Genomic DNA, 27094 nt, shown 5'->3' on the forward strand with positions numbered 1-27094 from the left:
AGCCAAAGCCGCTGCAGAAGCCACGGGGGTCCCGGACTAGGGACCGCCCCCTAGACTTTGTAAGGGCTGGGCCCTTAGGGCTCAGCTCACAGCTCTCTTGTAAATAGAAGAAATAAAGTTTGTAACCACCACCAACCACTTACACCCCTTGGCGGGTCGACGGGAACGCTGTCACGTTCCACTCTTGAAGGCGAAGCAGTAATGCCTGAGTTGTTTCTTCGTCTAGCCGAACAAATATAGCCAAGCAACAGCAGTTCACCAGGCTAAACAGTGGTTCAACAACTAAAATAAAGGCTAGTATGCTTCGCATCCTGGGCTTAACCTTACCTAAGCCACAGCCATTTTTTGTCAATCTCATTCATTCTTACAGACACCTTTTAGAAGTTTACAATTTGTTTTACGCTAGCGTTTTCTAACTGCGAGAACCCACTAGTAATGAGGGTACACCCCACTCAAGAGTCGCTAGTGAATTTCGTTAATGGCATTTCACCACTAGCCTCGCTGTACCCGTCAACTGGTAAGGTCAGCATCTACAGAATAAGCCTGCTGCGGTGACGGCGTACCATTCCAAGAATTACAACTCGAATACACTGGCGTACCTTATCGGAGAGTAAACTGCAGGGACGTAACCATCGCTGCGCGTGAGAATTCACGTTTACACAACACATCAGCAGCAGCACACAAACGATAAGCTTCAATGATAATGCGTATCAGTGCAATGAGGTACGTGGAAGAGGAAATCAAAATATGCACCAGTACAACGGCACCTAACAGCACACATTCTCGGCTTTTCAACAGGCAAAGAGTGAGGAGATCAAGCGTGAAAATAAATATTATCGCTGAATTTCTATTTCTTTCCCTTATTTTCTCCCTCTTGCATTGCCGGTCATGCTTTTAGAGCGCATGTGCTTTCATACCTAGATTCGAAGTTGCAACGATTTTTTTCCTAAGAACATTTTATCATTGGCGGACAACATGCGCCGACAATTACGCCCACTTTAAGATTGGCCGGCGCCCGTTCTGATAATTCACTTTAGCGTACGAATCCAAACAAGATCGGGATTCCTCGAGGGATGATCACTTGGAAGTGTTAAGTTAAGAGTGTTCAAACAAGATATGTCTCGTGAATTTCTCAGTGGAGACGTCGGCAGGTCACCTTGTCGAAAAGTCGAGATGCTGGCGCCACTCGGCAAGAGGGTGAAACTTACGAGAAATTTAAAACTTGAAAAAGGATCGAAATGCGTGAGACTCAGGCTAAAAACAGGTCTCCTGTTGAAGACGTGTCTCTGTGACGAAACGTTGGGTGCAGCCTCAGATGTCCTTTGTTCACCCACTGTTGACCATTTTAGCGTACGACGTGTTTTGTCGACACATGGGCCCTGGTTCGAGTTTTTCACTTCGTTCAGGTGAATTAACAGCTTTTTTTTTTTTCTCATCTCTTCTGCTCGAGCGAAACCTTGAACAACGGCTTCATCACTGTAGTACTGACAAAAACCACAGGTAGTGGAACTGAACAAAGTGTTACTCTAACCTGACTGAACAATGGGACAAAAGCAGCGAGAGACATAAATAAAAAGGCATTGTGGCGACTATATATATATATATATATATATATATATATATATATATATATATATATATATATATATATATATATATATATATATATATATATATATATATTAATGTGCGAGCCAGAGTTTTCATTTTTAAGTTAGATCTTTCCTTAACTTACTTCTTTTTTCCCTTGCAGACACCGCACAGTGAGATACCCGAAACCCCAAACTCGGCCTTAGGGCGTCGTCAGATTCCCCGACACACGAGCTTCCTTCAGCATTAGCCCGTACGGCCACTTTTTACGCGACCAACGTCGTTAACGCGTTTACGAGCGCTAACTCACGCTCACCGTGTCCCTGTGGGCGGGCAGCCTGGCTCACAGTAGCAGTATGCTCCAACTGCGTTTAGCTTTTCTTTTTCTTTTCTTTTTCTTTTTACTTCAGCATTTTACTTTTCAGCTAGGCGCCTAAGTGACGCAGAGATGGCTATGGCAACAATCGGAGCACAAGAAGGCTCTTTCTGGCAACATGTCCGTGCTCCATCAAACGTAAGTACTGGTAATATCGGTGTACTTGAATCCAAGCTACCCTAGAGAAGCATGTCGCGGTTCATCAACGTCGTTATTGCATACACGAAAATACGACCCCGATCTTAAGAATATGCCATTCATAAACTGAAAGTCCACCGTATCGCATACGTTTATATGCCAAGTGGGTATTGTACGCGACAGAACAAGAGGCACAACATCTTTCACTTTGTGTCCGCGCATGCGTGAGAGCAAGATAGGTGAAGTTTTCCGTCTTACAGCTCCATGATTATCCGCGCTTTTGGAGACGCTGACCCAGAGATTCATAAACTGGCATGGAAATCTCATCAGTGCACATACGTTATTGGAACTGATAACACAGATATGCGGCGGCCGTATATCTGTGTTGTGATATGGCCCGAGGAGACGAGCTGGCAAACTCGTCATTTAGCAGCAAAACTCTGGTCAGCTTTCGTGGCAGGCAGGTGTTCTGGCCGCTCCAGGACATCTTCAATTACTTCTGTCTTGAGACAGCTGGCACCACCTGACACCCTATTACGCCTGCAATTTTCCTCATTTCATCCCAACACCTCGTTCTCCGCCGCTATCGACTGCGCTTCCCTTCACTCAGACCCCCTTTTGTAACTCTAATAAATCACCGGTTATGTGCCCCAAACGTAACATGGCCTGTCCAACTCCATTTCTTCCTGTTAATCTCAGCTAGAATACCGGCTACCCCCATTTTCTCTCTAATCCTAACGGCTGTCTTCCTGTCTCTCAACTTGAGGCACGTGTACAGCTCTCTCTCTAAAGCTCACCTAAAAGGAGCACAACAGACACCACACAGCATTCAGTAGCGTCTGTGTGTCATCCATCTACTGTCAAATTGCAAGCAGATCCATCGCACCTTGTTGGAATATACATACACCGAAGCATTGCTTAAATGCGTAAAGAGTGCTGAAAGCTGTGTTAGGTTCTGTGCCATTGCAATGGGACTGCAAGGTCATGCCAAAACCCCACGCCCAAAACACATCGTCCACACGTGGCACGTGCTCTCGTGCACCCGTGCTAGCTACGCAACGTGACGCACACGGCGATTCAAAAAGCTAGTTGGCGTTGTCAAGATAGAAGTATACGTGCGACTGTGGTTTAATAGCCACAATCGCATGTATACTCGTTCCAAGAACGAACAAAAATCCTACGGTGCTCTCTGTATGCGTCTCCGCCGCTGTACAACAAGATATTTCTTGGGCTCGTTTATCTCTTCATTTTACGCAGGAGTCATGCATGCCTGAAATAAATACCATGAAAAAAAAAAGAGACTGCTGCTTAATGGTTAGACCGTTGGTCGGCTGCGCTGGACGACAGAGGTACGACCCCATTATCGAGCACGTAATTAGATGTTTCATGAAGTATGAGCTATTCGGCAAGACAGCAGCAGTCAGCAGCCGCTATCAGGATAGTCCGGGAGTGTTTGCAAAGAACGCTGCCCTTTAAAAAAAAGATGGTTTCTGGCTCTAAACGGTGAAGCATCCCACTGATTTCGGATACACTCTAGGCGAGCGCGCCGGGTAACCACCGCCTCCGCGCGCTCTCCAGACAGATAAGCTGCGCCCGGGTACACTGCTCGCCGAAATGATCTCCGCTGTGCACCGCCAGTTATACACCGCTGAAGCGACACGGCAATATCGCAGAGCAAACATGCAACTGGCAACCGGACGCGCAGAAAAGAAGCCGAAAAGAGAGAGATAGGCCCGCGGCCACATGCAGTCCGCCAACGAAGGAATCCCGGAAAGCCGGAGAGACAACAGGCTCGGACGACACGACTTCCTTCCCGAAGCGACGTCAAAATCTTCGGAGGAAAAGAAGCAATAAAAAATGCGACAAAGAAGGGAAAAGAAGAGAAAGGCGGGGTAAACTAGAAAAGCATTTTCAAACCAACCCAAAAAAAAAAGAAAAGAGTCAGCGCAAAAGACAGGCGCTTCGAAAGTGACGCCCGAAGACGCAAGGAAGGCGACGGAGGTCAGGCTATATCACATGGGCTTCTTTTCCCTTCTCTGGCACTCGCTAAAGGAGGCTCAGGAGGAGGATGGCGGAAGGCGCGTAAACCGGGGGGCAGACTTCAGAAACAAAGTAAAGAAAAGAAAGAAACAATGCGAGAGGGTGGCAGTGGAGGCAACGGAGAGCGCGCGAAGGCGAGGGATCTATAAAGGACCGCGGGGCAAACACCGACAAGGCGCATTAGTAGAATGACGACGCAGGGGGACAGCAGCGCAGCGGAGGCAGCACCGCGAGCTGGCGGTGTGGGCCGCGGCCGGCACACTGCGGCGGTGACGGCGGCTTCCCGCCATCTCCGCTTGCTTTCAAGCAGAGTAAAAAGCGAGAGAGAGAGAGAGAGAGGAAGAAAAGCGAAAGGATGCTTCCCAGTCGCCTCCAATTCCTTCTTTTTCCTCTGAATCTTTTCTTTTCCCTCCCCCACTCTTTCCCTGCCCATTTCCCCTCCGAAGGATATAAAGGATTTTTGACGTCCGCCGCCGCTTTTCCCAGCAAGCGGAAGCGGTGGCGTGCGCGGGCGTACACCCGCGGCTGCGATGCCCCGTCGAACCCAACGAAACCGACGCAGCCAAGCGCGACTTCTCCAGCGGGCCTCTTGTGTTTATTCGGGGCACTTTTGTTTACACGTTTCTTTTTCGTCTTCGCCTAGTTCTTCTGCCACGTCCTCGTTCTCTCTTCCGACTGCCAAGGGACGACAGAGCAAAAAAAAAAAAGAACAAAGGCGAGAGTAAAAGAAAGACAAGCAAAGAGCTGTGTTCCGTCCTGCGTTCAGTTTTGCCCACTTGTGGAAAGGAGGAAGGATATACTAGGCGCGCCTGGGTCTACGCCTCACCTCTCCCTTTTGACGTCTCGTCTCGTAATAGTACGCATACACATCCAACGTCGAAGCTCCCCGCGGGAGGGGCCAGCAAAACCACAGCGCGGCGAGGAGGAAGGCACGGAAAGACTTGCGGCAAGCTACAGAGGAGGATGAGAAATCCGGGATCAGGGAGCGCATCCGTCCGCCACCGCCGCCTCGGCTTCGCCCCACGTACTAAAGCCCATAACTCGCTCGCTCGCTCTCACTCCTTCATCACGGTTTGAGTGCCACCAGGTTCCTCACTCGGAAGTTTGCAAGAAAATACGCGCAGTGCAGGATATAAGGCAGTCCAGACGGGCGGGAAAACTCTCCCTATTTTTTTTTTATTTTTTGTCTCGCTTTACTCTCGCCCACTCTATCGCCTGGTTTCGAGAAACTCTAACGGCGGCGGCGGAGGTGCCGTCCGCGGAAGAGGTGGCGAGGAGCTCGAGAAGCGCCCGTTGGCGGTTTCAAACCACAAGGCCTCCGCCGCGGCCTGTTATCAGCGCGGGCCCAGGCGGTCGCGAGACGCTTCACTGGCTCTCCAGCCTCCATCCGGCGGGCTATATAGCCTTGCTCCCGGGGCTCCGACGCAGGCAAGCGCTCGCCTCGCGTCGTTCCTTCGCCAGCACCGACGCCGCAGCCGCCGCAGACACCGCCGCCTTGCGCGCCCCTCGTCGTACATATAGGCGCCGCCGTTTCCGCAAGCGACGTGGCTGCCACGTTCTTCGCTTTGCTTCCGCCGCGTCTTTTTTTTTTTCCTTCCTCCCTCTTATCCCATTACAGCGCGAGCGTCGAGATGACTCAACCTCCCGGTCGTCCCCACACGTCCCAGCTTTCCTCCTCACCCTCCTCCGCTCGCTGTCGCACACAACGTAGTTATTTCGCGACCCCTGCGGTAGCATGTTGATGACGCAGCAACAGAGCAGGCCCAGACAGGCCGAGTGCGCATGGAAACGCGCACTTTCAGACGACAAGTGGATCTCATACCGAGGACGTGCCCCAAAGCAAGAGGCATGAGAACGAAGCAAATACACAGTACCATGTACAAAGCCTCTTTACGACTACGCGCTTTGCTGTATGACACGCGAAGCTTATGTTAAATCACGTTGCCAACGACTCGAGGAACGCGCCTGCTGAACAGATATGCCTTGCGTACATCAAGCCGAGTGTTGTCTATCTGTGACTACCGTAGGTTCATTGGCAAGGCTACGCATTCATAAAGCAGACACATTCAGCTTCACGAGAGGGGGTGATGAAGAAGGTACATGCAAAACACTACGTGAATTCACGTTGTGATTACTCTGTGCGTTTAGAAGAGGTGTTACATTCGTCAAAATTGGATTCAACAATCGGGTTGTTTTAGCGGGTTGTGCTTCACGCAACCGGACGCCCGTAGCTTTTTCATCCCTTACTGCTGACACGTGGATTAAAATAATTTGCTTTCTCTAACCTAGAACACAAATTTTTCGTTTCTCAATGCATCACGCAAACTTGTATACCTTGTCCATAAGCACGTGCGGCTTCTGGTTCTTGCTAGAGGTCATGGGTTCAATTTTCGACCACGGCGGCTGTATTCCATTGGGGGCAGAAAGTAAAGAACACTTGTTCATCAACCTTTGCGGGCGCGATAGGGAACGCCAGTGGAAACGTTAATATGGAGTCATGTGGTTCTCTGCGACGTCGAGCTCAATGTATAGTTTCTTTACTGTATCCCATCGGCGACTACACCAACCAGATGTCCGCGTTACAATTACTGCAGTGCATATGCTGTTGCACAGTAGTTTTAGACGATACGTCAGCGTGACGTCTCATCTACCTGGGTACTTGACAGTAGAGATTGGCGCTTGTTGAAGTGGCTATATTTCTGCTGCAGTTTCGGCGAGCGTGGTCGACAAGGAATAAAGTAAAAATAACGCTCACGTAACCTTTGCCAACACAACATAAATTTCTTCCGTCCGTTACGTTTTAGCCGTAATCGAACAACGATGAAAAGTAATGTCCCTGGCATCAATCGGCATAACATAGCTGTGACATGTCAAGGCAGCCACCGCATTATGTTCGAGCAACACAAGGTCCCTCTCCTGCGGCTGACTCTACAACCGCCGGTCCCTTGCGGGATCCAACGTGCCATTTATTATCGCTTGTATTTCCAGTAAGTCATACTTTACCATTGAGGGCTTAACAGTAAAGAGAAACATTTCGTGAACTATAGACTATAGGCCTTCCTAGCGCACGATTACAATCCAGCTGAAACAAGGGCACGAAGTGACAACGTGCAACTAACTCATTGTGCGCGTTTTGCTCCTGTAAATCGTGCTTTGCCGCATCCTATGTCAACTTGAGGTGAAGCCCAACACAAAGCACACTCACAAATTCAAGCAGGTTTCTTGCTAAACTCAGAGCAGACTACATTCTTTAGTTCATTCAATGCGGGCGAAACAATGAGACAGTTGCCTCAATTTACATGACAATGTCATGAAACACGAGTGTAATGAAAAAACGGTAACACCCTTCGCAGTCGTTCCACTTTCCATGCAGCAAAAGGAACTGAACAGAATGTAATATAGGTGAATTACACAAGTAGCGGCTCGCACGACGACCAAAAAAGAATGACTCGGCGCATCACATTGCTAAGCGTTCTCGTCAAAGCATTGTTGAGAAAAAGTCGGTAAGTCAAATAGCAAAACTAAATTGGCAAGATGCTCGTTAAACTTCGCAGAACAACAAATCCCTTGACACCTGGCTCATAGATATTGTAGTATTGTGAGATGAGCCGCGGAGAGGCGTGAAAGGGCACGAATCACTTGATCAAGGTGTTAAGTACTGATTGTAAAGCGTGATATGTTGCTCCTCAGTAAAAGCGGGGAACCTGAATAACTAAAGAAGGCACAAACGAAACGATTTAAACAAATAAACTGGTAGCCAGGCCATATACAAACGTTTCCTCTATAGTACACGCGCAAACATTGGAAAGGTCTGCCAACACGCCGGCCAAATTACTGAACACCTGGCAAAGCACACGCTGTCACGTTGTACGGCAGTAAGCAGCCGAACGCTTTGGCGAAGTCCACGGACACGGCCATCAAGCAGTCCACTTCAGCAGCCAGAATGGCACGTGTTTTGCGCAACGACAGACAGTAGTGATGCATCACGAAGAGCGTATAGAACACCTGGCTTCGCGACGTCTCAAAGTTCAGCTGGTCAACGGTGAACTTGCGGTTCCACAACGCGTTTCTGCTGGCGTTAAGTGCAGATCCCAGGCTGAGCACAGGGTACTGAAATCGCAGTCTGCTGAGACTCGACTGAGCATCGCGACAGCGGGCGTACTCAGAAAGCATCGACGTGGTCTCTCGACTCCATGAGCCCTGGAAGGCGAAAGACCAAAGCGCGTCGGCCAAGTCGACGCCCACGACGGACATTGGAATGGCAGCGTCGGTGGAGGATACGAGCTTCAGCGCGGCATACAACGTCACCGGAAGGATAACGTACACGCCGATCACCGACGGCCTAAGCCCTAACAGCGCGGCGATGGCCGACGCGTTGAGTTCTTCCTTTGCTGGTTGGAAGCGGTCTACGGAGAGGCCGTAGGTTTCCGCAAGCAGGTAGTTTCTGGCATAGCTGGCGCTCAAAGTAGGCAAGGGAGCGTCCAACGGTATGACTTCTGAAGGCATGAGAAGCCGGAGCTCACGGAGTCGCGCAGTCGCCTTGGACGCATCGGCCGACGTGGGAAAGGTCTTTGAGACCTGCGATACTACGGACTCGGTGATCGATTCAAATACAGCGACGAGCGCGGAGTCGTGCTGGGGGCTTCTGGGATACTTTTGGATAGCACTAAGCACTGCGACTGCTTCGAAACGGAACGTGAGCTTCTGGCACACAATGAAATAGCGGTGCATTTTCTTGGCCGACAGCTGTTGAATAATGTCTAGTAGCAGGTCCGTGGTTGCTTCCAGTAGAGTAAACACTATCGCCTGAGGAAGTCGCTCTTTGTCCAACAAAATCGAAAAACGGTGCTTCAGCGCCGGTATGGGAGCGTGATAGATTCGGCCAGAAAACGGCCGTTTGACAATGTCCTCGGTGTAGCGGCGCCATCTGTAAGGCTTCATGGCGGGAACAGCCGTTTTCAGGACGTCCAAGTCTCCCACGCCACCCAAAGGAGGTTCCACAGCCACCGAGTCCAAATCTGCGACGAGACGCTCTACGTCCCGGTCGGTGACGTTGGTAGATAACGCTTGGTTTAAGGTTTTAAGGGCGTCGCGTCGTATTCGATCGTAAACGTCTCTCACTTCTGCATTCACCACGTGATGCACGGGGTTAAGAAGAACCACTAGCGGATCCTCAACACGCACCTTGGGGGTCACAGGAATGATGGCGTCAGGCCACGGTCCAGAACCGAGCATGGAGAAGACCACGACCGCCTTGACGCCGTATTTGAGATTCATATGCATCAGTAGCAGCAGAAACCTGGACCAGGTTATTGTGGATCGTGGTTTCACAATTTCCACCAGAGCACGGGCCGTCTCCGCGCCTCGCGTCTCTATTTCCATGCTGGTGTCGATGCAGGCCTGAAAGTAGTCACGCAAGAATTTTCCCGCATCTGTACCGGACGGCCAGTAGAGCGAGCCGATGCTGGCCCACCACGGCTTGAGCGTGTTGTGCACTGACCACACTGAGTGGCTGCCACGCGATGCACTTCCACAAGCGTAGTGGTAGAAGGAGTCACAGGGGTCCGCGCTTACGTTGACGAAGCCGGAGAGAACGGCCAGGGCGCCCCATTCAGACCCGTTCAGAGCAACCTCACGCTTGCGGGGAGAGGAACGCAGAATGATTACCAATGAACCAACTAGGAGGACAAGAAAGGTGAGCTCGTAGGTCAAGACAGGGCCGGCGGCGCGGCGGTCCACGCGGGGCAAGCTGGTAAATGCCCTGGCGAAGCTGCTCGTTGCGGAGCTCAGGAAAAGCTCGGCGTTCAACGCTGGACGGGCGGAAGAAGTCAAGGGTTCCCGTCCCGATGGCTGTACAGAAAGGGGCAGAGTAACGCCACCGTTCGTCACAGTGGCCGGCGCGGATGAAACGCAGGGCTGCTTCCACCTGTCGATGAGCGGGTTCTTTTCGGAGTCGCCTACGGGAAGAGCATTCCCTCCATGCAGCCCGCCGCTGATTGGCTGATCCGCCCGACCAGGGCTTGTGACCGAAGCAGTTACGTGTGCTGCGGCATCGTCTACCAAGCGTTCAGCTATGTCGCTGGACGGAGCCACACGACCAACGTAACCTGATCTCACTTCTCCTACTGCGGTGTCAAGGCTGGGAGGCTTGTTACCAGCGCCAGGTTCTTCTGAAGGCGACGCCGTGCTCCTTTTCTCGTTAGCTGACTTAGCCGTCCGCTTGAACTTGGGGCGCGACTCGTTCAGCCGCGTGCTCTTTGCGTTGTCAAGCGATACAGTGAGCGCATGCGCAGTCGAATTCGAACCGCCATGCGAGCCTATTAAAGAAATACCGAGTTGTTGCGGGGTGTCGCGTGCGTTTAAGGCAACGTCGCTTTTATTCGGAGCGGAAGACGTGGACATTTTCGGCAGAGCTGCTTTTAGTTCTTGCTGCGGATGCGCTGATTCCTCGCGAGAATTGGCCGAGATGTCATGGTTATTTGAGCTTGAAGCACGCTTACCGTTCGCAAGGTCAGGACTGGACTTGAGACGAGGCATTATACGTGGGTGCGGCTGGCGCTCCCGTCTTGGCTCGCTCAGTCTCCTCAGCAGTGTGAACGCTCTCCACGATCTCGCTCGAACAGAAAGGTACGATTAGTCACGTTGAGTTACGATATGTACGGAGCGAATCCTCGATACGAGACAAGGAGAAGCAAAATGGAGGCACAGTCTGGCTTGTTTGCTTGCTTGCTTGTTCCTCAGTTGTGGCGCTTACCCACTACGGGTGATTGGCCAAGAAGCCGGCGGTTAAAGGTTAAAGGGAAGGGGAGAGAGAAAAACCTAGACGGAAAAGTAAATTCGGGTCAGGTAGTGTATAACGGTTATAATAATTAGGAAATATGTTTACCTGGTAGACATAGAAATAAAAATAATTGTAATTATGTATAAACGGCAAATTATTTCGGTGGTATTCGAATAATTTCGAGCCCGAAATCAGCAATTTAATGGGCCATCCAATTATTTATTTTGAGAATTAACGTGGTAACCTTATTCTGCCACAGAGATAGTCGCAAATGGCCATGCAGATGTTGTTGTGGTTAAAGCCCAATGAAGAAGCCCCGAAGGAGATGTTATTTTGAGGAGCTAAAGAAATACGTAATTTTCACAAAGAAAATCGAATTTCTTCTTATATTTAAATCGACGGCATGCTAGTAGAAAGTGGTCAATGTTTTCAGGTTCCTGGCAGGTAGGACACGGAGGGGACGGTGCCAGACCGAACCTGTACCGGTAAAGGAGGAGGAGGAGTCGATTTTAATGAAGAGAAAGGAGGAGAGGTCGGCCTGGAGAGCGTGTCTCTAGCCTGCTACTCCTCACTGGGGAATGGGGAAGTGGGAAATACAGGGAAAGGTAGGTGGTAAAGGTGGTGTACCGGTAAAAATTTATTCGTAGGAGGCACAGGCCAGCGAATGAGCATCTCCTTCTTCTTCTTAACCTGCCAAAGATATAGTGCAGGCCCACAGCCCCACAGCAGGCACAGCCGTATGTGCCCTAGCCAGAGTATGTGCCAAAGCAACGTCACGGGCATTCAACGCGTCTAGCCACGCAGTAAATTAGGCTTCAAAGATGCATTCAAAAGCGCTCGAAGGAAGCCGGAATAACTTGCTGCGGCAATCCCTTCACAAGCACGATAGGGACGACGCGACAGCTCCGAAACAATGCCCAAAAGGACAAACAGTTTCGCAGGAATTGAAAATCCAATCCAACATTCGTACGATAGCTGTAACGGAAACAAAGAGAAACAACCAACGTGGCCGGCTCCGAAAACAACAACGTCCCTAAAAGAAGTACGAAAGAAAAAAAGAAAAACGAAGCCAGACGTCAGCCCCTTCCGCGACACTCCCCCCGCCTTGCCGTGGTGGTGACGGATGACCGCTGCGTCGGGCCCCGCATAAAGCGCCATAAGCGTGGGGGGTCGTGCCCGGCAAATCTATCCGAACTCTCTCTTCCTAGCCTCCCGGGCACGGGGCTCAAGTCTCAGCTGCTGCCGTTGGCGGCACGCGTCACGACTGGAGAATATATCACAGCGCCAGGCGGTGGCGACTCTGAGCCGTCTCCAGCTGCGCGCACACACAGAGATGGCCAATCTGTCTAGAGCGATTCGCGAGCTGGTGACGCGTTTAGAGCCAGCCGGCGTTAGCGTCGAACACTCCATTTAGGTTTCTTCCATGAGTTTGTGAATAGCACGTATACTCTCGAACAGATGATTGCTACCGCTTCAATCCGAGAACAAATGCGCCGCTTTTTAGGAAAGAATTGCGCATGATATTAGAGTATCAGTGGCGAACAAGGGCAGTGAAGTAAGTATCGAGGCGTCTCGCTCCGTACGGCTACTGGCGGCGATTAGGGACGCCATTTCCTGACCATATGACGTAATTTCTTAACCGAACCGATTTCGCAATGTTTTAATTTTTGTAAGTATTTGTTGTGGCTAGTGCTTCTGATGTCAGTTTTGTGATTACATAGCATTTTACTAAAGTTTGATCTCAGCCGCTGTCACTGATTCAAAGCATATGCACCTACGAAGCTTCAAGCGACACTTGCTAAAGACCACAAACAGGGCTAAATGACGTCTGCCTGTATGCGTCCCTTACCCGGTTCAAGCCACGGCATTTCACTATCCTAGCTGAAATCATTCTAGTGAAGTTGAGCAAGTAATAATGCGTGGAGAACTGATGGTAAGTTCACCCGTGCAAAAAACTTTGGCCATACGAGGTAAACAGCGTCGAGGGTGTCAACCAATAAGGTAAGGCGAACAGATGAAGGAATTTCCCGGGCGCAGCGAGGATGGTTTCGATCGACACACAACCATGGCGATTGGAAATTTCTTTGCGTGTAGAGACAGCACTGCAGCTGAGTTAACTACGACGCGATAATGAAAAGGAATCACAGTAATGCTGATAGTGACAATAGTGACGACTATGACGATTATATGGGAGCGGAATGAAATGAGCGGTTTGATAAATGAGCGGAAGGCATGCTGATAAAGCGTCCCGCACGGAAGGAGAAAAATGAAAGATGTCCTTCGGGCATATTCTCGTCGCGAGGGGGGTGGAGGCAGTTCTATAAGAGGAAGGGAGGGTGAAGTGAAGGGCAGGAGAAGACGAAGGACGGTGGGGTTACGGAGCATCGGCCAGGAAAGGATTAAATGTGCAGCGGTGGCGTGCGCGTGATGAAGAGTAAAACTTAGCCGCCAAAGCTGCCGCAGCAAGGAATGTCGGGAACCCGGCAGCACCGCGAATGAAACCCGTGTGGAGGCACGGGGGAATGGCAGGAAAGTTGGAGAAGCCCTTCTTTCTTTTCCTTTCGTTTTTTTTATCCCTCTCTCTCAATGTGCCAGGTGCTCCAAGGCACAGCCAGCCTGGTATATAAGAGCGTTATTGACCACGCGGAGGAGGTCATATTGCCCGCGGCCGGGTGGTCGGATTCCTACACCCCAATGTGGAAGCACGCGGTGCCGCGACAAAGGAAAAGGAAGCAGGGAGGAGAGAAAGTGGGTGAGAAAAAAAAAGTAAGTTGCGGGAGAAGTGCGATGAAGAAATGTGGGATCATCTCCACGGTTTGGGAAGAAGTTCCAAACTTTTCTTTTATTTTTTTTAGAACAGGCGCAAACTTTCGGCCAGCTAGGTCATATCGCCAGTACATACTACAAGGGAACGGAGCGCGGCATGGAGATTACCTGAGAGGTCGGGTAAGCATACTAGACTGGGCAAGACATTCCCATACCCGCCAATCTGCGAGCTTTGATATGCGCAAGATCCCGCAGGACACGCAAGCTGGAAAAGGACAGGGGAAGGGCACACGGCATTTGAGGAATACGCACACGCACTTTTCAGGGATAAATACGCGCTTTATTAAAGGTTACTTGACAAGCTAGATCGCAGGAACTTTTTCTGACTTTGGCGCTGCCGATTTTCCCTGCTTTAGGAACATGTCTGCATAAACTTGCTCGACGCAGATACCCTCTCGCATATCCTTTCACTATCAGAAGACGAACGAAACTAGCTCGACACAGAGTTCTCGTAAAGCTTTACGGAACACTGATAAAATCGTAAAACGAAATGAAACTTGTAAACTTTACTTGAAATTCAGCACAGCTGGCAGGGAATGCACTCCGTGCTTTACAGACACAAGAGGCCGCAGGCAAAAAAAAAAAAATCAGCAGTAGTAATTAAGTTTTCACAGAGCCAATAAAGGTGTTGTTCGTTACTGACATCACCTCTGTGTCTTTGCGGAAGAAGAAGCCAAGACTGAAGCCTTAGCAGAATACTAGAGCCCCGACCGGCGGTTTCAACACTTTGTTTGCTACGTGTCATTCATTGTGGCGTCGTCGTTCCATCGTCATGCCTACGTCGGTATTCATACCTTTGTACTAGATCGTCCTGCATCAACTTGCTGTCACGCAAGCAAGAAGGGCTTAATAAACAAATAAAGCGCTAATATATAACTGCGTAAAAGAGGCCACCTAGGCTCTTTTTTGGACAAGGGCCTTGCTGCACTATAAAACACACGCTCCAGCCAAGTGCGCCACTGGGACATGGACAGCCTGCGAAAATAACGTGGAGTTTGCAGGAGAACAAAGTCACGTTCACCTTTCCTTTTTTGTGTGTGTGCGTTGCTATAGCCAATTACTATATGTCCCATTTCACGTGATCACTCTATGTTTCCACTACAGGCTCAAGAGTATTAACGCAGTATGACTCTCATCCAGGCCTTGAGTCCAGGTCCACAATACCTCAGTCAGATGCGGTACACAAAAGAACGCGAGAACTGGGGGCCAGTGGATGAACTGCATGAAGATCGCCTTGCAGCCGATTGTACAGCAAATTTAGACCGACGGATAAGCGTAGGTAGTTTACAGCAACGTCATCGCGGCCACATTGCCCCTGTGACCATCCGTCGAACTTCACCGCAGTGCACGAGCGTAACTCAACGGGCAGTATTTTCAAAAAATATTTCAGAAGGCCACCAGAATTTGAACAACTTTCAGTTAGTTACGTCGAGAGGGTAGGTCCATTTATTAACATGCGTATTCACGGCACTAATCGTAACCTCTTTATAGCGTTATGGCAGTGTCTTGGTCGGTATTAAAACGCAAGGTTAAGAATAATTACCGTAAGTAAGCATGTTATCAGCAGGCCATACCTTCTCGGCGTTGCTAACTGAAAATCGCTGCAATCCTGACGGCTTTTTGTAATATAATGTTTTCAATAATTCTGCCCATTGGGTACTGCTGGTGCATTGCGGTGAAGTTCAACAAACGGCCGCAGGGGCAATGTCCAAAATTTCTGGGTATGGCCAAAACATTTCCCTCTCAATACAACCCGTTTATCTCCCACCATTATTTCTGGATAGAGTTAAAGATGCAAATCACACAGAAGTCAAGGCTGTGATCCGGAAACATTTGCAGGTTTAGTATGGCGCCCGTGACGTCACGCGCAATATATCTGTAGCGGCGCAAAAACATCAACCGGGCATATTTAATCAATGACGCGTAAAATTTGTCAACAGCAGGCGGATTTCATCAGCGTGCTCGTATACAAGGAACACCGATTAGAGACGGAATCGCGGCAGTCTGGCGGGTTTTAGATAAAACAAGCCGCGTAGGCCGACGCACCGAGCTCTGCTCTCTCGTCGACTCACTCACATCATGCCTCGTATCTCTTCGAGCACCCAGGAATTCTGCGGAGAAGACGACGACGACGACGACGACGGGGCGGATGACCCAGTGACGCTAGATGAAGCTCCCGATGACGAAGCGGAAGGCTTGGAGGCCGCCGTCACCGCGGACAAGCCGGAGTCAGCTCCGCAGGATGGAGCCTGCAGGCAGATAGAAACAAAAAATTAAATTCTTGAACGCGTAAAGACCAGAACGACAGAAAGCTGAGCTAGTTGGTAAGGATTCATTATGCAAAATAGAAGTAAGGCGTGAGGACAGGACACAAGAGTAGGGAAGTGGACAACACGAATGCGTTCGTGTTGTCCACTTCTCTACACTTGTGTCCTGTCTGCACAGCTAACTTCTATTTTGCATAATGTAAAGACCAGCCGCGATGGGTCAGTAGCTATCACGTTCCTCTGTGGAGCGCGATGCCGTGTGTTCGATTTGCAGCAGAGGTGGTCGCACTACGATGGCAGCAGAATGCCAATGGTGTGTCGCGCGTGCTTTGATTTCGTTAAAGAACCTCGGTTGGTCAATATTCTTCCGGAACATTGCACTCGATTACGCCATCTCGTGAAGTTCACTCGCTTCTTCGCGACATTTGGGACCCGAGAACCCTTACTTAGGAGTTCAAAGCTGCAGTCATTAAGCACCGCGGCGAATGCTGGTTTTTATCATTATTTTACTCCGATCACCTATAGCACAAATCAGCACGCGCCAACAAAGTTCACTTAGTATAAAACAGACTTTGCTCTTTGTTTCAAAGCAAGAAACGTCGCAAGCAGTTGTGCGATCGCAGCTTTCAAATATTACTTTCATGACAAACTTAACCAGGCACCCCAAAAACATGTACTGAATTTGCTCATAGAAAATTGGGCATTCCTGATTTTTCTTCCCCTTAGGTAGCAACACTGCCCTGCGCCGCTTTCCTGCTTTCAATTATAAATCATGTACTACTAACTTTCATCAGCAGCACAAATCAATCTACGCACGAATAAGTTTTAACGTGGAGCGGTTCCCTTTCTACCCCAATTATTTTCTTCGATAGTTTCACCGTGACGGGGTCACAAGTGAGTAGATTCATAAACTTAACTCGATTTGTGCTAAACCTTGAGAGTTTAGTGAATTATCACAACCCGCCAAATGTCGACGTATACGGACAGGAGGCAAACGTCTGCCGGATCGCGCCCCGCCAGACTGCGATCGAAATCGACATCAATGACACCAGCGTTTACCCTTCCTTACACTGTACATATCTTATCACTGATCTAACGCAGGAGGAACTCGCGACGGGTCTTTCACCGACGCCACCAATTCACTTATATGCCTAAAGCCGCTTCCGCACATTTTTTTTCCAAGCGCAAGGAATAACGTCATAGCACGCCCAAGCACGTCACCACGGGAAAAAAAAAAATTCGCGCCAATTTTCCTAACGTCCGGCGCAATTTGCGACTACAGAAGCACGTAACGCAGCGGAGGGTGACAGCGCGCCGAGTTACACAACGAAGAGAGCAACGAATTCAAGCTAAGCACGAAAGAAAAGAAGAAGAACGAAAAAGAGAAAGACGGGGAAAACTCGGGAATTCAAGACAAGATGACGAAGAAAGGCGTGCGCTCACACGCCCTTGATGCGCTTACTCTGATCCAATGAAGAAGCGTATAAGAAGGGGTATAACTTCGACAGCACAAGAAGAACCGTAACCGTACTTCAGCGCACCTTACCCCCGCACAATACCCTCATCTGCTCCCGTCTCCACGAAGACGGGGCCAGCGCGCCGCACCAAGTCTCCTTAAGAACGACCCAATCGCGACCCGTAACGAGATTGACGGCACACGCCGCAGGCGAGGCTTACCCACGCGCTACCACTTACGTGGAAGCGGCGGAGAGTTGCAACAAGAAAGAAAACAGCGTAGAGGAAAATAAGAGAAAGATATAACGAACAAAGAAAAGAAACGGAGGAGAGAGGCTGCAGCGGGTTTCGACGCTCACGTTTTTACGTCATAAGTACGCCACCAGGCTATTAGCGCCCCAATATACCTATTGCTCAACTCCGCCAAGGTAAGAAATGAAAAAAAAGGTGCGGAAACAATCTGTAAGACAATTGTCAAAGTAAGCGAAACGTATACTGTTTTGTCGAAGCATCGTCGTCTGCTGTGGCTGTTGCACGGACCCCATCGCGGGCATGGCAGCGAGATGCACGGCTGGGGGTGAACTTCACCTCAAAACATGCATTCCGCTTTTGTCTTGCATATAGCAGCCTTGCACCCCGGTCACACGGTGCACACTTACGACTGCGATCGAGCTTGATCGTGATCAAAAATCACGATCGCGATTGGCTCCCTTCCCTAGCTTGTGCAAAGGCGCCAATTGCGATCGAGAAATTCGATCCCAATCGAGCGCGATGGCGATAGAAAGCGCACCGTGCGACACCCCGTATTACGCAGACCGCAACGACGGCCGCGCCCTTTCTCCTGCTAAGCAATTAGAGGTGTGCACAGCCCCAGCCGGGGCGAATGACGTCAGATGCACCCTCTTTTCCACAACACGCTTTCCTCACTTGCGAATCCACAACATCGCACATACTTTCCACAAACCTGCTCTCCCCTTTACCATACACTTTGCATAGCATCAAGGTTTGTCCGAATATTTTTTTACTAAATTCTACTTTACAGTACATATGCAAACCAAGATAGGTAAGGCGAAAACTGTGTGCGAAAGCCTAACTAACTACGGTTAAGGTTGTCCACGTGACAGAGGCATAATAAGTTCATGCAAGGACTGTTTCTGTAAAGTGCATATCGCGCTGCTGGGGGAACGTATGTAACAGGCTAATGGCGTTATAGAGCCGCGCTCCTGCAGCTTTCTTACATTTCTTACCGCGAGTAAATACGTCCGTTCGCGTTTCCCGCATTCTCGAAATTCCGCGTCGGTGTTTTACGAGCCGTGTTGGTTACTGCGACTCTCCAATTGTCGCGCTGTTCGCAGCTCATTTTTCGAGAAAACGTTTTTTACTGATTAAGTAACATGCGTTTCACTCTTTCGTCTGGCCTAAGCAATCAGAGAACGTTACAAAAGAGCTAATCGCTGCTGCAGCCGGTTAGACCCTTTCTTTTCTTGCCTGCCCTGCCGAGCGTGCGCTCCGACCACCTCAGAACGCCGGCGTCTCGAAGCCACCACCAGAAACATCACACCGGCGGCTGCTCGCCGCCGCCCAGCCACTCAGGAAGGACGAATAAGACCTCAAAAGAACGACGGCGTCGGAAGAGGATCAGTGACAGCGCAGGCTACAGCAGGCTCACAAGACCAAGAGATAAAGGAAAACAAAGAAATACAAGAGGAGGAGACTAAGAAAAAGAAAAGCTGGAAAGGAGGAAAAGACGCGACAGCGAACGCCGCGCGTGGAGAAAGAGGAGTCGCGACAGAGGATCAGGATCAGGCGGATGATTCCGGATTGCCTCCGACAGGCGAGAGAAAGCCTTGCCCCCGGAAGAAATCAGTGATCTGCCCCGGGGGGACAGACATACACCCCACCTCTCCCTTTCTCCCCCTCCCAAACTCGGTCGCCGCTTCCTCCCTGTATCTCGCGATCCCCGAGACCACGCGCCAGACCGCACTTGCCCTTTCTCTCTTTCCTCCTCACCCTCTCCGAAAATCCATCTCCGCCTGCTCGCCGCCATAACGCGAACCCTGCCCAACCAACCTGCTCCCCAAGTCGACTGAAAGCTTTGCCGCCGCCAAAACTTTTTGACGCTTTCCCTTCAGCTCGTCAGGCCCAGCGGGAAGCCAATCTCGTTCCCTGGGTGACCCACACTGCTACACGTATGGATCTGATGCGTCGGAGGAAAAGAAAGTAAAGTCACGCCGAGACAAATCTTTGCCAGCCGCACGCGCCGTCCTGTAATGATCACCGCACAAAGCTCTATCCGCGAATACCAGCAAATAACGCGCGCAATATTTATAATAACAATAAAATTACAATAAAGATGATAATAATGATAATGATGAGAAGATTACAGGAACCGTATCTGCAAAGAAAGTTTCGGCGATTGTCATCCAGCTAAGAGATTGTTAATGAAAATGTTACACCACATGAGAACGCCATCTGCAGCGGCCGCGTCGGCTGCTTCGGAAGCGCAGAAGCGAGCTGAAAAAGAAAGTTTAATGTCCCACCTGCGCTGTGGTACTGATTAAGGGGGGGGGGGGGGTATTTTCCTGTTTCGGGTGTGTGCTTGACAACACTTTAAAGCCCTATAATAGGTAGTGGCTGCCTTTGAAGGCGTCCGACATGGTAAGCTACTGCTGGGTGCCACAGTGCCGGACGTACACAACGGAGCCCGGTGTCAGCCTTCACATGAACCCGCAGGACAAGAAGCTGCGTGAAGCTTGGATAGCGAGACTTAAGCACCGGCAAGCAGCCATCGGCTACAACTCGGGTGTGCAGCAAGCACTTCCGCGAGGAAGATTTCTGATATGGCGCTGTGTCTGCAATGTTCCGTGAGTAGCAAAAAGCGCGCACTGAGACACTCGCCCGTGCACGCTGCCCGGCTGATGTCATGAAGCTTTGGTCTATGAACTTGTTGATGCTACATACTGGCAAGTTCATCGGAATGGAAAGGGGACGGTAAAAAGCACATTTAAAAAAGGATTTGTGTATGTTCATGCTTGTGTAGCACCAAACAGTGAAATGTACTGGATTAAGAAAAATAAGCAGCGGGTAATTTGCTCGCCGAGGAGACCGATAAACGTACAGTATGACGGAACTTGAGAAATAATTATATTAAAACGTAAAAGACTTAAGAAGAAAAAAAAAGATTGAATTGTCGCGACGGGACAAGTCACCGTCGTAGGCGTCGAAGTCCCTATTTATAACGAAATTATTTTTTAACAACTCTGATTATGTCCACAAAACAATGGTTGCTTGTGTACCGTCACATGCTGATATGCTGCGACCTAAAGCTCACGGTATGGTGCGACAACGCGCTCGCAGCGAAAGTGAAACAATGTGCGCTGACATGCATGCAGACGCGCATTCTGTCACCGCGAACCCGTGCGATCGCTGCATTGAGGCTTCGTTCTGTTAGGCTACATTTACATATACAGACAGCCCACTATAAGAACATATTTCACATGGTTTGCTCTCAGCGAATCCCTACCTTTCACACCAGAAGCAAGTTCGGGTGACTCCATCGCGGCGACCGCGAGAAGTGGGCTTTCACTGTACGTATTCGGTAAAGAGATAGTGTCTGTACACCATTCTATGCTTTCTGTTTGCCCAAGATTATTATTTTCACAGTAAAAGACTTCCTTCGTTTCGAGTGAACTTACAGAAATGTCCAGGAGGGTGTTTCCAGGGCGGTGTCCCGCATGGTGTTTCTTATTGAGCGCTCCGTGTTATCCCTCATACTACGCAAGCGAGGCGTTTCCGACAGATGGCGCCTCCGTAAGTCCTTGCCACCAATATAGCATCGGCGCTAAGTTCCTCTCAGATCTCAGCCCATTATAAGTATGTCCACATGAACGCCATCGGGTCGAGCCGTCTAGTGCGACTTCTGATTCGGCCTGACTGAGTACTTATTATTCGCTGGAAGATACACAATGTGGGCGACAAATGCTACGATTCACTTTTCCTCAGTTATTAAATAAATTGTTCGAGGAAAGGATGAACTGAACAATGGACCTCGCGTAAAATTATGGCAGCAGTGTTATCGTGAATATATATGTTACGCTGGGGAGGTATTCTGTAAGAGTCCACCTAGCGGACTGTCCATTTCGGCCTTTCCTGGTCGGCTAGGGCCACTCGTCTCCTCCTCGCTCGTACAGCTGCATCCACTCAGCAGCGGCCGAAATGGACGGTCCACTAGGTGGACGCTTACAGAATACCAGCCCTGACTTCGGCGCTAAGAAACGTGTATATGCATATGGTAGCTTGTGTATTGATAGCAGTTCGTGTACATTGTGACTTGCATGTGACACCGTTTCGTGAATACTTCGCTTGTGTGTGTATTTTTCGAAGTGTTGCTATATAATATTCATATCTTGCTCAACTATTTGTAATGTTCATGATGCTAGGAGGGATCACCCTTTGTGTCCTCGCTGTGGCCCCCGTATCAGGAAAGCTCGAGGTTCTCCTCATGCGACAGAGCTCCCTCTTCTAGCGCACCTAACTTCATCCTTGAGATGAAAATGAATAAACTAAAGCTTGAAGCAAACGTACAAACAGGACTCCATTTATATTGGCAGTGCCTATTGAGCTAACACACAAGGGTATAAAGACGCTTCAACCATCCTACGTCTTTTTTGTGCGTGTGTGTGTGTGTCGTCTATCAACGTTAAAAGGAAGAAAAAAAAGACTCCCGACATCAGGAATCACCTCGCCTAAGTGGCCAACCTGCCTGATTATATTTGTCTTTCTTGAGCCAGTATTATTTCTGACATTTACGAAGCTAACAGCCCTACAAACGATTATATTGAGCAAAATCTAGTAAAAAACAAACGGTAGAGTGCTGCAGGGTTCTCCAAACAGCGCACAGACCATGCTCTAAAGCAAGAATAACTACTGATTCACTGAGGCCGGCAAGTAATATCCAAAACCTGCACCGGTTAACTGCCGCACAAACTGAGTGTATAAGAATATAAATCCGACGCGAACTGAACAAAAGAACAACGAGGAAAGAAATGAGAATAAAATAAAAATGGGCCAACATCGCCGAGAACTGACGCTACAAGATCTTAGGAACTGACACTATCTATGCACGGTGTTGTGCCATTACCACAAGCCCGGATTCCGAATCTGCAAGATGCAGAATCTATCCTGCGAGCGCCATAATTCTCCCTTCACAAGTCAAGATGCTGCGCCTTCGTGCGGGAGAAGCCTCGGCGAAGCAGCGTGTTTAGACGTGTCCGCGTGTGCCAGACGGCCCGGCGCCGCACCTCCCTTGCCTGGAGGTCACCGCGCGCGCGAACTTTGAACCGGGTGGCCAGCGCGGTCGCTGGTTGGACCCCTCGGACGACCGTCGTGTGCTGACTTTGTATTGGGCCGGTTGAGTGACAATGGGCCTCGGGGATTATAAAAGCAGCGACACGCCGCTCGAAAACAGGATCTGCCGACCCCACCGGGAGAGAGTGTCGCTCCCGACCGGGGTGAGATGTGTAACGCGTTTTCGCCGGACGTCGTCGTGCGAGAACAGTCGCGTTTGTTGTGAGCACTCGGCCCCAGTGCCGACCCGTTCATGTCCTGTATGATAACCTGTATATAATGTATAAAGTCCCTTTTGTTATTCTCATCGACGCCAGGCTCGGAGTCATCGCTACCAACGCTCTGTCACGAAACGGGTGACGAGCGCTACGGGACCACAAAGCCGTAATCGTGGTGCAGCGGTACAAGTTCGTAACACTGGTGGCACCGGTTGGAAGTCGTAACACTGGTGGCACCGGTTGGGATTCCATAACACTGGATGGCAGCTACGGGATTGACCGGCATCAGCTACCTCGGCGCGGTGAGTGCCTGAAGTTTACCTCAAACACCAGACTTTCTCTGACACAGGTTATAGTAGCTTAGGGAAGGATTTGGTGTTGCATTGTGATAACCTTGTGTGTTTCAAGCCTAGTAAGAGTGTTTTGAAAACCAGGGGATGCTGAGGGGGTAAACAGGGCAGTGTGTGAAATACTTGCATATGTCTCACTAGTAGTGTTATAGTAGCGTACGGCAGGTATATTCAAAAAGGGTAAACAGCAGGAGGACAGTGTGAACGATGGAGAAGTACAAGGTGAAGGAACTTCTCGAAATTTGTGAGGAGTTGGGCATTGAGTTGGGCTCAACCAAAAGAAAGAATGCGATCCTTGAGGTCATGAGGACTGGGGACGTAACGGCTGAGGAAGCCGCAGAGGCCTTGGCGGGTATCAATGAACGTCGGGAAAGGGAGGAAAGGGAGAAGGAACGTTGCGAGCAGGAAAGGAGAGAACAGCAACGTCGCGAGGAGGAAAAGGAGGAAAGGAGAGAACAGCAACGTCGCGAGGAGGAAAAGGAGGAAAGGAGAGAGATTCGTGAGCACGAGCTTAAAATGAAAGAGTTGGAGACCCGAAATAGCTCGCCAGCGCCTAGTCTCACTTCTAACGTTCCAAGAATACGCGATCAACTTCCACCCTTTGTCGTCGGAGAGGATATGGCCAAATACCTCGTGAAATTTGAGCACGTGTGTGAACGGAATAGCATTGAGCGATCCCTTTGGGCACAGAATCTGTTAGCGTTGCTCCCTGGGGAGGCATCAGACGTAATAACTTGCTTATCGAAAGAGGCGTTTGAGAGCTACAGTGATGTGAAGGAAGCGCTACTGCGGAAGTACAAATTGTCGCCCGAAGCTTTCCGGCAGAGGTTCCGGTATGCAAAAAAGGGCAAGGAGTCGAATGTTGACTTCGCGTTTCGTCTAAAAGCCGACCTGGTGGAATGGCTGAAGGGCGAAGAGGTTTACGACGACCGCGACAAAATTGTCGAATGCATCGCGTTGGAGCAGTTCTACCGTTGCATTGATGAGGATGTCCGGCTCTGGCTGCAAGATAGGCTAAAGGAGGTTAAGCTAAACAAGGCAGCAGAGTTAGCGGAAGAGTATTACACCCGCCGCAGCTTGCACAGCAAGGCAGTGCGCGTAGAAAAGGCAGATAGGAGAGATGGGTTTTCCGGAAAGCCCGAAAAACGGAAATGTTACAATTGCAAAAAGCAAGGGCACATCGCTGGGAACTGCCCAGAGAAAATTGCTTTTGCAACAAAACAGCGAAATGATACGACGCGTTTTTTTGAAAAACGGAAACCGTTAGCCTGCTATAATTGCAAAAAGCAAGGGCACATCGCTGCAAGCTGCCCAGAGAGAATTGCTTTTGCAACGATACAGGAAACTCACAAAAACATACGTCTATTGGAGCCCTATGTGCAGGAAATTAAGGTAAACGGCAAGAAGTGCCGTGCACTTCGGGACTCTGCAGCAACTATGGACGTTGTTCATCCGTCTTTCGTCTCCTCGAGTGATTTTACGGGAGAGTGCGTTAGGATACGGCAAGTGGCCGAGAAGGAGAGTGTCTGTTTACCGATCGCAACGGTTATCATTGAAGGAGAATTTGGGAAACTTAACACCGAAGCCGCTGTGTCAGCCGCCCTCCCGGAGCAATTTTCCTACCTCTTCTCAAATAGCTCGGAGCAGCTGCTGAGGGATCAGGGCAAATCATTCTTTGCCGACGTGGCGTACATGGCCCCCACGCGATCCAAAGCGCGCCCGCTGTCGAGGGAACTTGACTTAGTGTCGGTGAGCGAAAGGCGGTGCGGCACACGGACCGATCACGGTAACTTGAGTGGCGAGCAGTCACGGGAGAGGCAGAGCTCGGAGGCTGGCCTAGACGAGCGGGTCCTGGAAGTGAGTGGGAGTGACGCGGGAAGTGCTAGCCGCGATATAGACTCGACGCCGCAATTAGGCGACGCGGGCTCCGCACTCGCTCCGGTTTCCGCCAGCCGGCAGGAGCAGGCTGCAGTTGAAAGAAAAAGTCTGATTCACGAGCAACAGGAAGATTGTTCATTAGCCGATCTGAGGAAGAGCGTAAAACGGGGAGTGGAAAAAAAGGGGGTTTCATTTGGCAAGGAACCTGGCTTATTGTACCGCCGCTACACGGATAAGCAGGGTCGCAAATATAAGCAGCTTCAGATTCCGCGAAAATATCGCCGGGAAAAATGAATGACCTCATTTGCTTCCTCAGAAGTATGTTTTCGGTCCAAAGCGATTTCAAGGGGACCATTCTATTTGTAATTATTATTGCTGATTAATAATTGTTTCTATTTCGTTGTGTTGATGATTTGAAAACTGATTGTTTGAGCCTTGTGTGCTAGATCGTACACCTGCCTCTTGTTGCAGCGGGAGAAAAAAGGGGAAAACAATTTAGTTAGGTTGATTTGAATTATGGCCTTGTCTGGTGTTTGACGGGAGACAGAGGGCACTTGTTCGTGTTGGGTGTTGCCTTTTGCCGGTCGGTTTTGCAAGCTGCAGAACGACCAAGCGGGACCAGTGGCGAGAAGCAAGGTCTTAGGAACGACCCGAGCGGAGCTGGTCAAGGTGCCTTGGCGACGACGTGGTGAGCAGAGCTCCTGTCCTGGCGAGTCGGACCTGGGCACGTGAGGTTACCTGGCGTCCCGACACTGGACGTGAACTTGGACGAGCCTGACGAACGTGCGCGCCTGGCATCCGAGCCACGTGGAGGCAGCTCGTCTTCCCGGCGCCTTATCTGAGGGCGGGGATGCTGTTGTGCCATTACCACAAGCCCGGATTCCGAATCTGCAAGATGCAGAATCTATCCTGCGAGCGCCATAATTCTCCCTTCACAAGTCAAGATGCTGCGCCTTCGTGCGGGAGAAGCCTCGGCGAAGCAGCGTGTTTAGACGTGTCCGCGTGTGCCAGACGGCCCGGCGCCGCACCTCCCTTGCCTGGAGGTCACCGCGCGCGCGAACTTTGAACCGGGTGGCCAGCGCGGTCGCTGGTTGGACCCCTCGGACGACCGTCGTGTGCTGACTTTGTATTGGGCCGGTTGAGTGACAATGGGCCTCGGGGATTATAAAAGCAGCGACACGCCGCTCGAAAACAGGATCTGCCGACCCCACCGGGAGAGAGTGTCGCTCCCGACCGGGGTGAGATGTGTAACGCGTTTTCGCCGGACGTCGTCGTGCGAGAACAGTCGCGTTTGTTGTGAGCACTCGGCCCCAGTGCCGACCCGTTCATGTCCTGTATGATAACCTGTATATAATGTATAAAGTCCCTTTTGTTATTCTCATCGACGCCAGGCTCGGAGTCATCGCTACCAACGCTCTGTCACGAAACGGGTGACGAGCGCTACGGGACCACAAAGCCGTAATCGTGGTGCAGCGGTACAAGTTCGTAACACTGGTGGCACCGGTTGGAAGTCGTAACACTGGTGGCACCGGTTGGAGTTCATAACAACGGGCGACAGGGAACGGGAGCAGAAAGCGAATGGCGAAGTGGATCCGACAAGAGCACGTGCGCTCACGTCGGCAGAGCAGGCAGAAAGAAGGCAATCGATGCTCATCAATGATGCACCGCGACAAATTACACATGAAAGAACATTCCGACGGAAAGACGGGCCGCAGATCGCTTGCGCGAGCCGCCGCTGGCATTTGCTGCCCGAGGCCGACCAAAGCCAGGTTAGAGCCGAGTCGACGGGAGGGGGAGGAAAAGGGACGCCAACGGGGCACGCACGCACG

The 27094-nt window shown here is 50.3% G+C and overlaps 1 protein-coding gene across 13 annotated transcripts in view; it reads right to left on the reverse strand.

Moving 5' to 3' along the window:
* LOC135906374 (transcription initiation protein SPT3 homolog) overlaps positions 1–27094 on the reverse strand; it is a 585543-nt gene that overhangs the window by 83220 nt on the left and 475229 nt on the right. For all 13 annotated transcript variants that reach the window (XM_070538893.1, XM_065437734.2, XM_065437736.2 and 10 more), the window contains one exon: positions 15828–16000. In XM_070538893.1, the coding sequence (XP_070394994.1) occupies positions 15828–16000 (173 nt within the window). The remainder of the gene's footprint in view (positions 1–15827; positions 16001–27094) is intronic.

Source organism: Dermacentor albipictus, chromosome 5 (assembly GCF_038994185.2).
Source record: "Dermacentor albipictus isolate Rhodes 1998 colony chromosome 5, USDA_Dalb.pri_finalv2, whole genome shotgun sequence".
In the NCBI taxonomy this organism is placed as follows: domain Eukaryota; kingdom Metazoa; phylum Arthropoda; class Arachnida; order Ixodida; family Ixodidae; genus Dermacentor; species Dermacentor albipictus.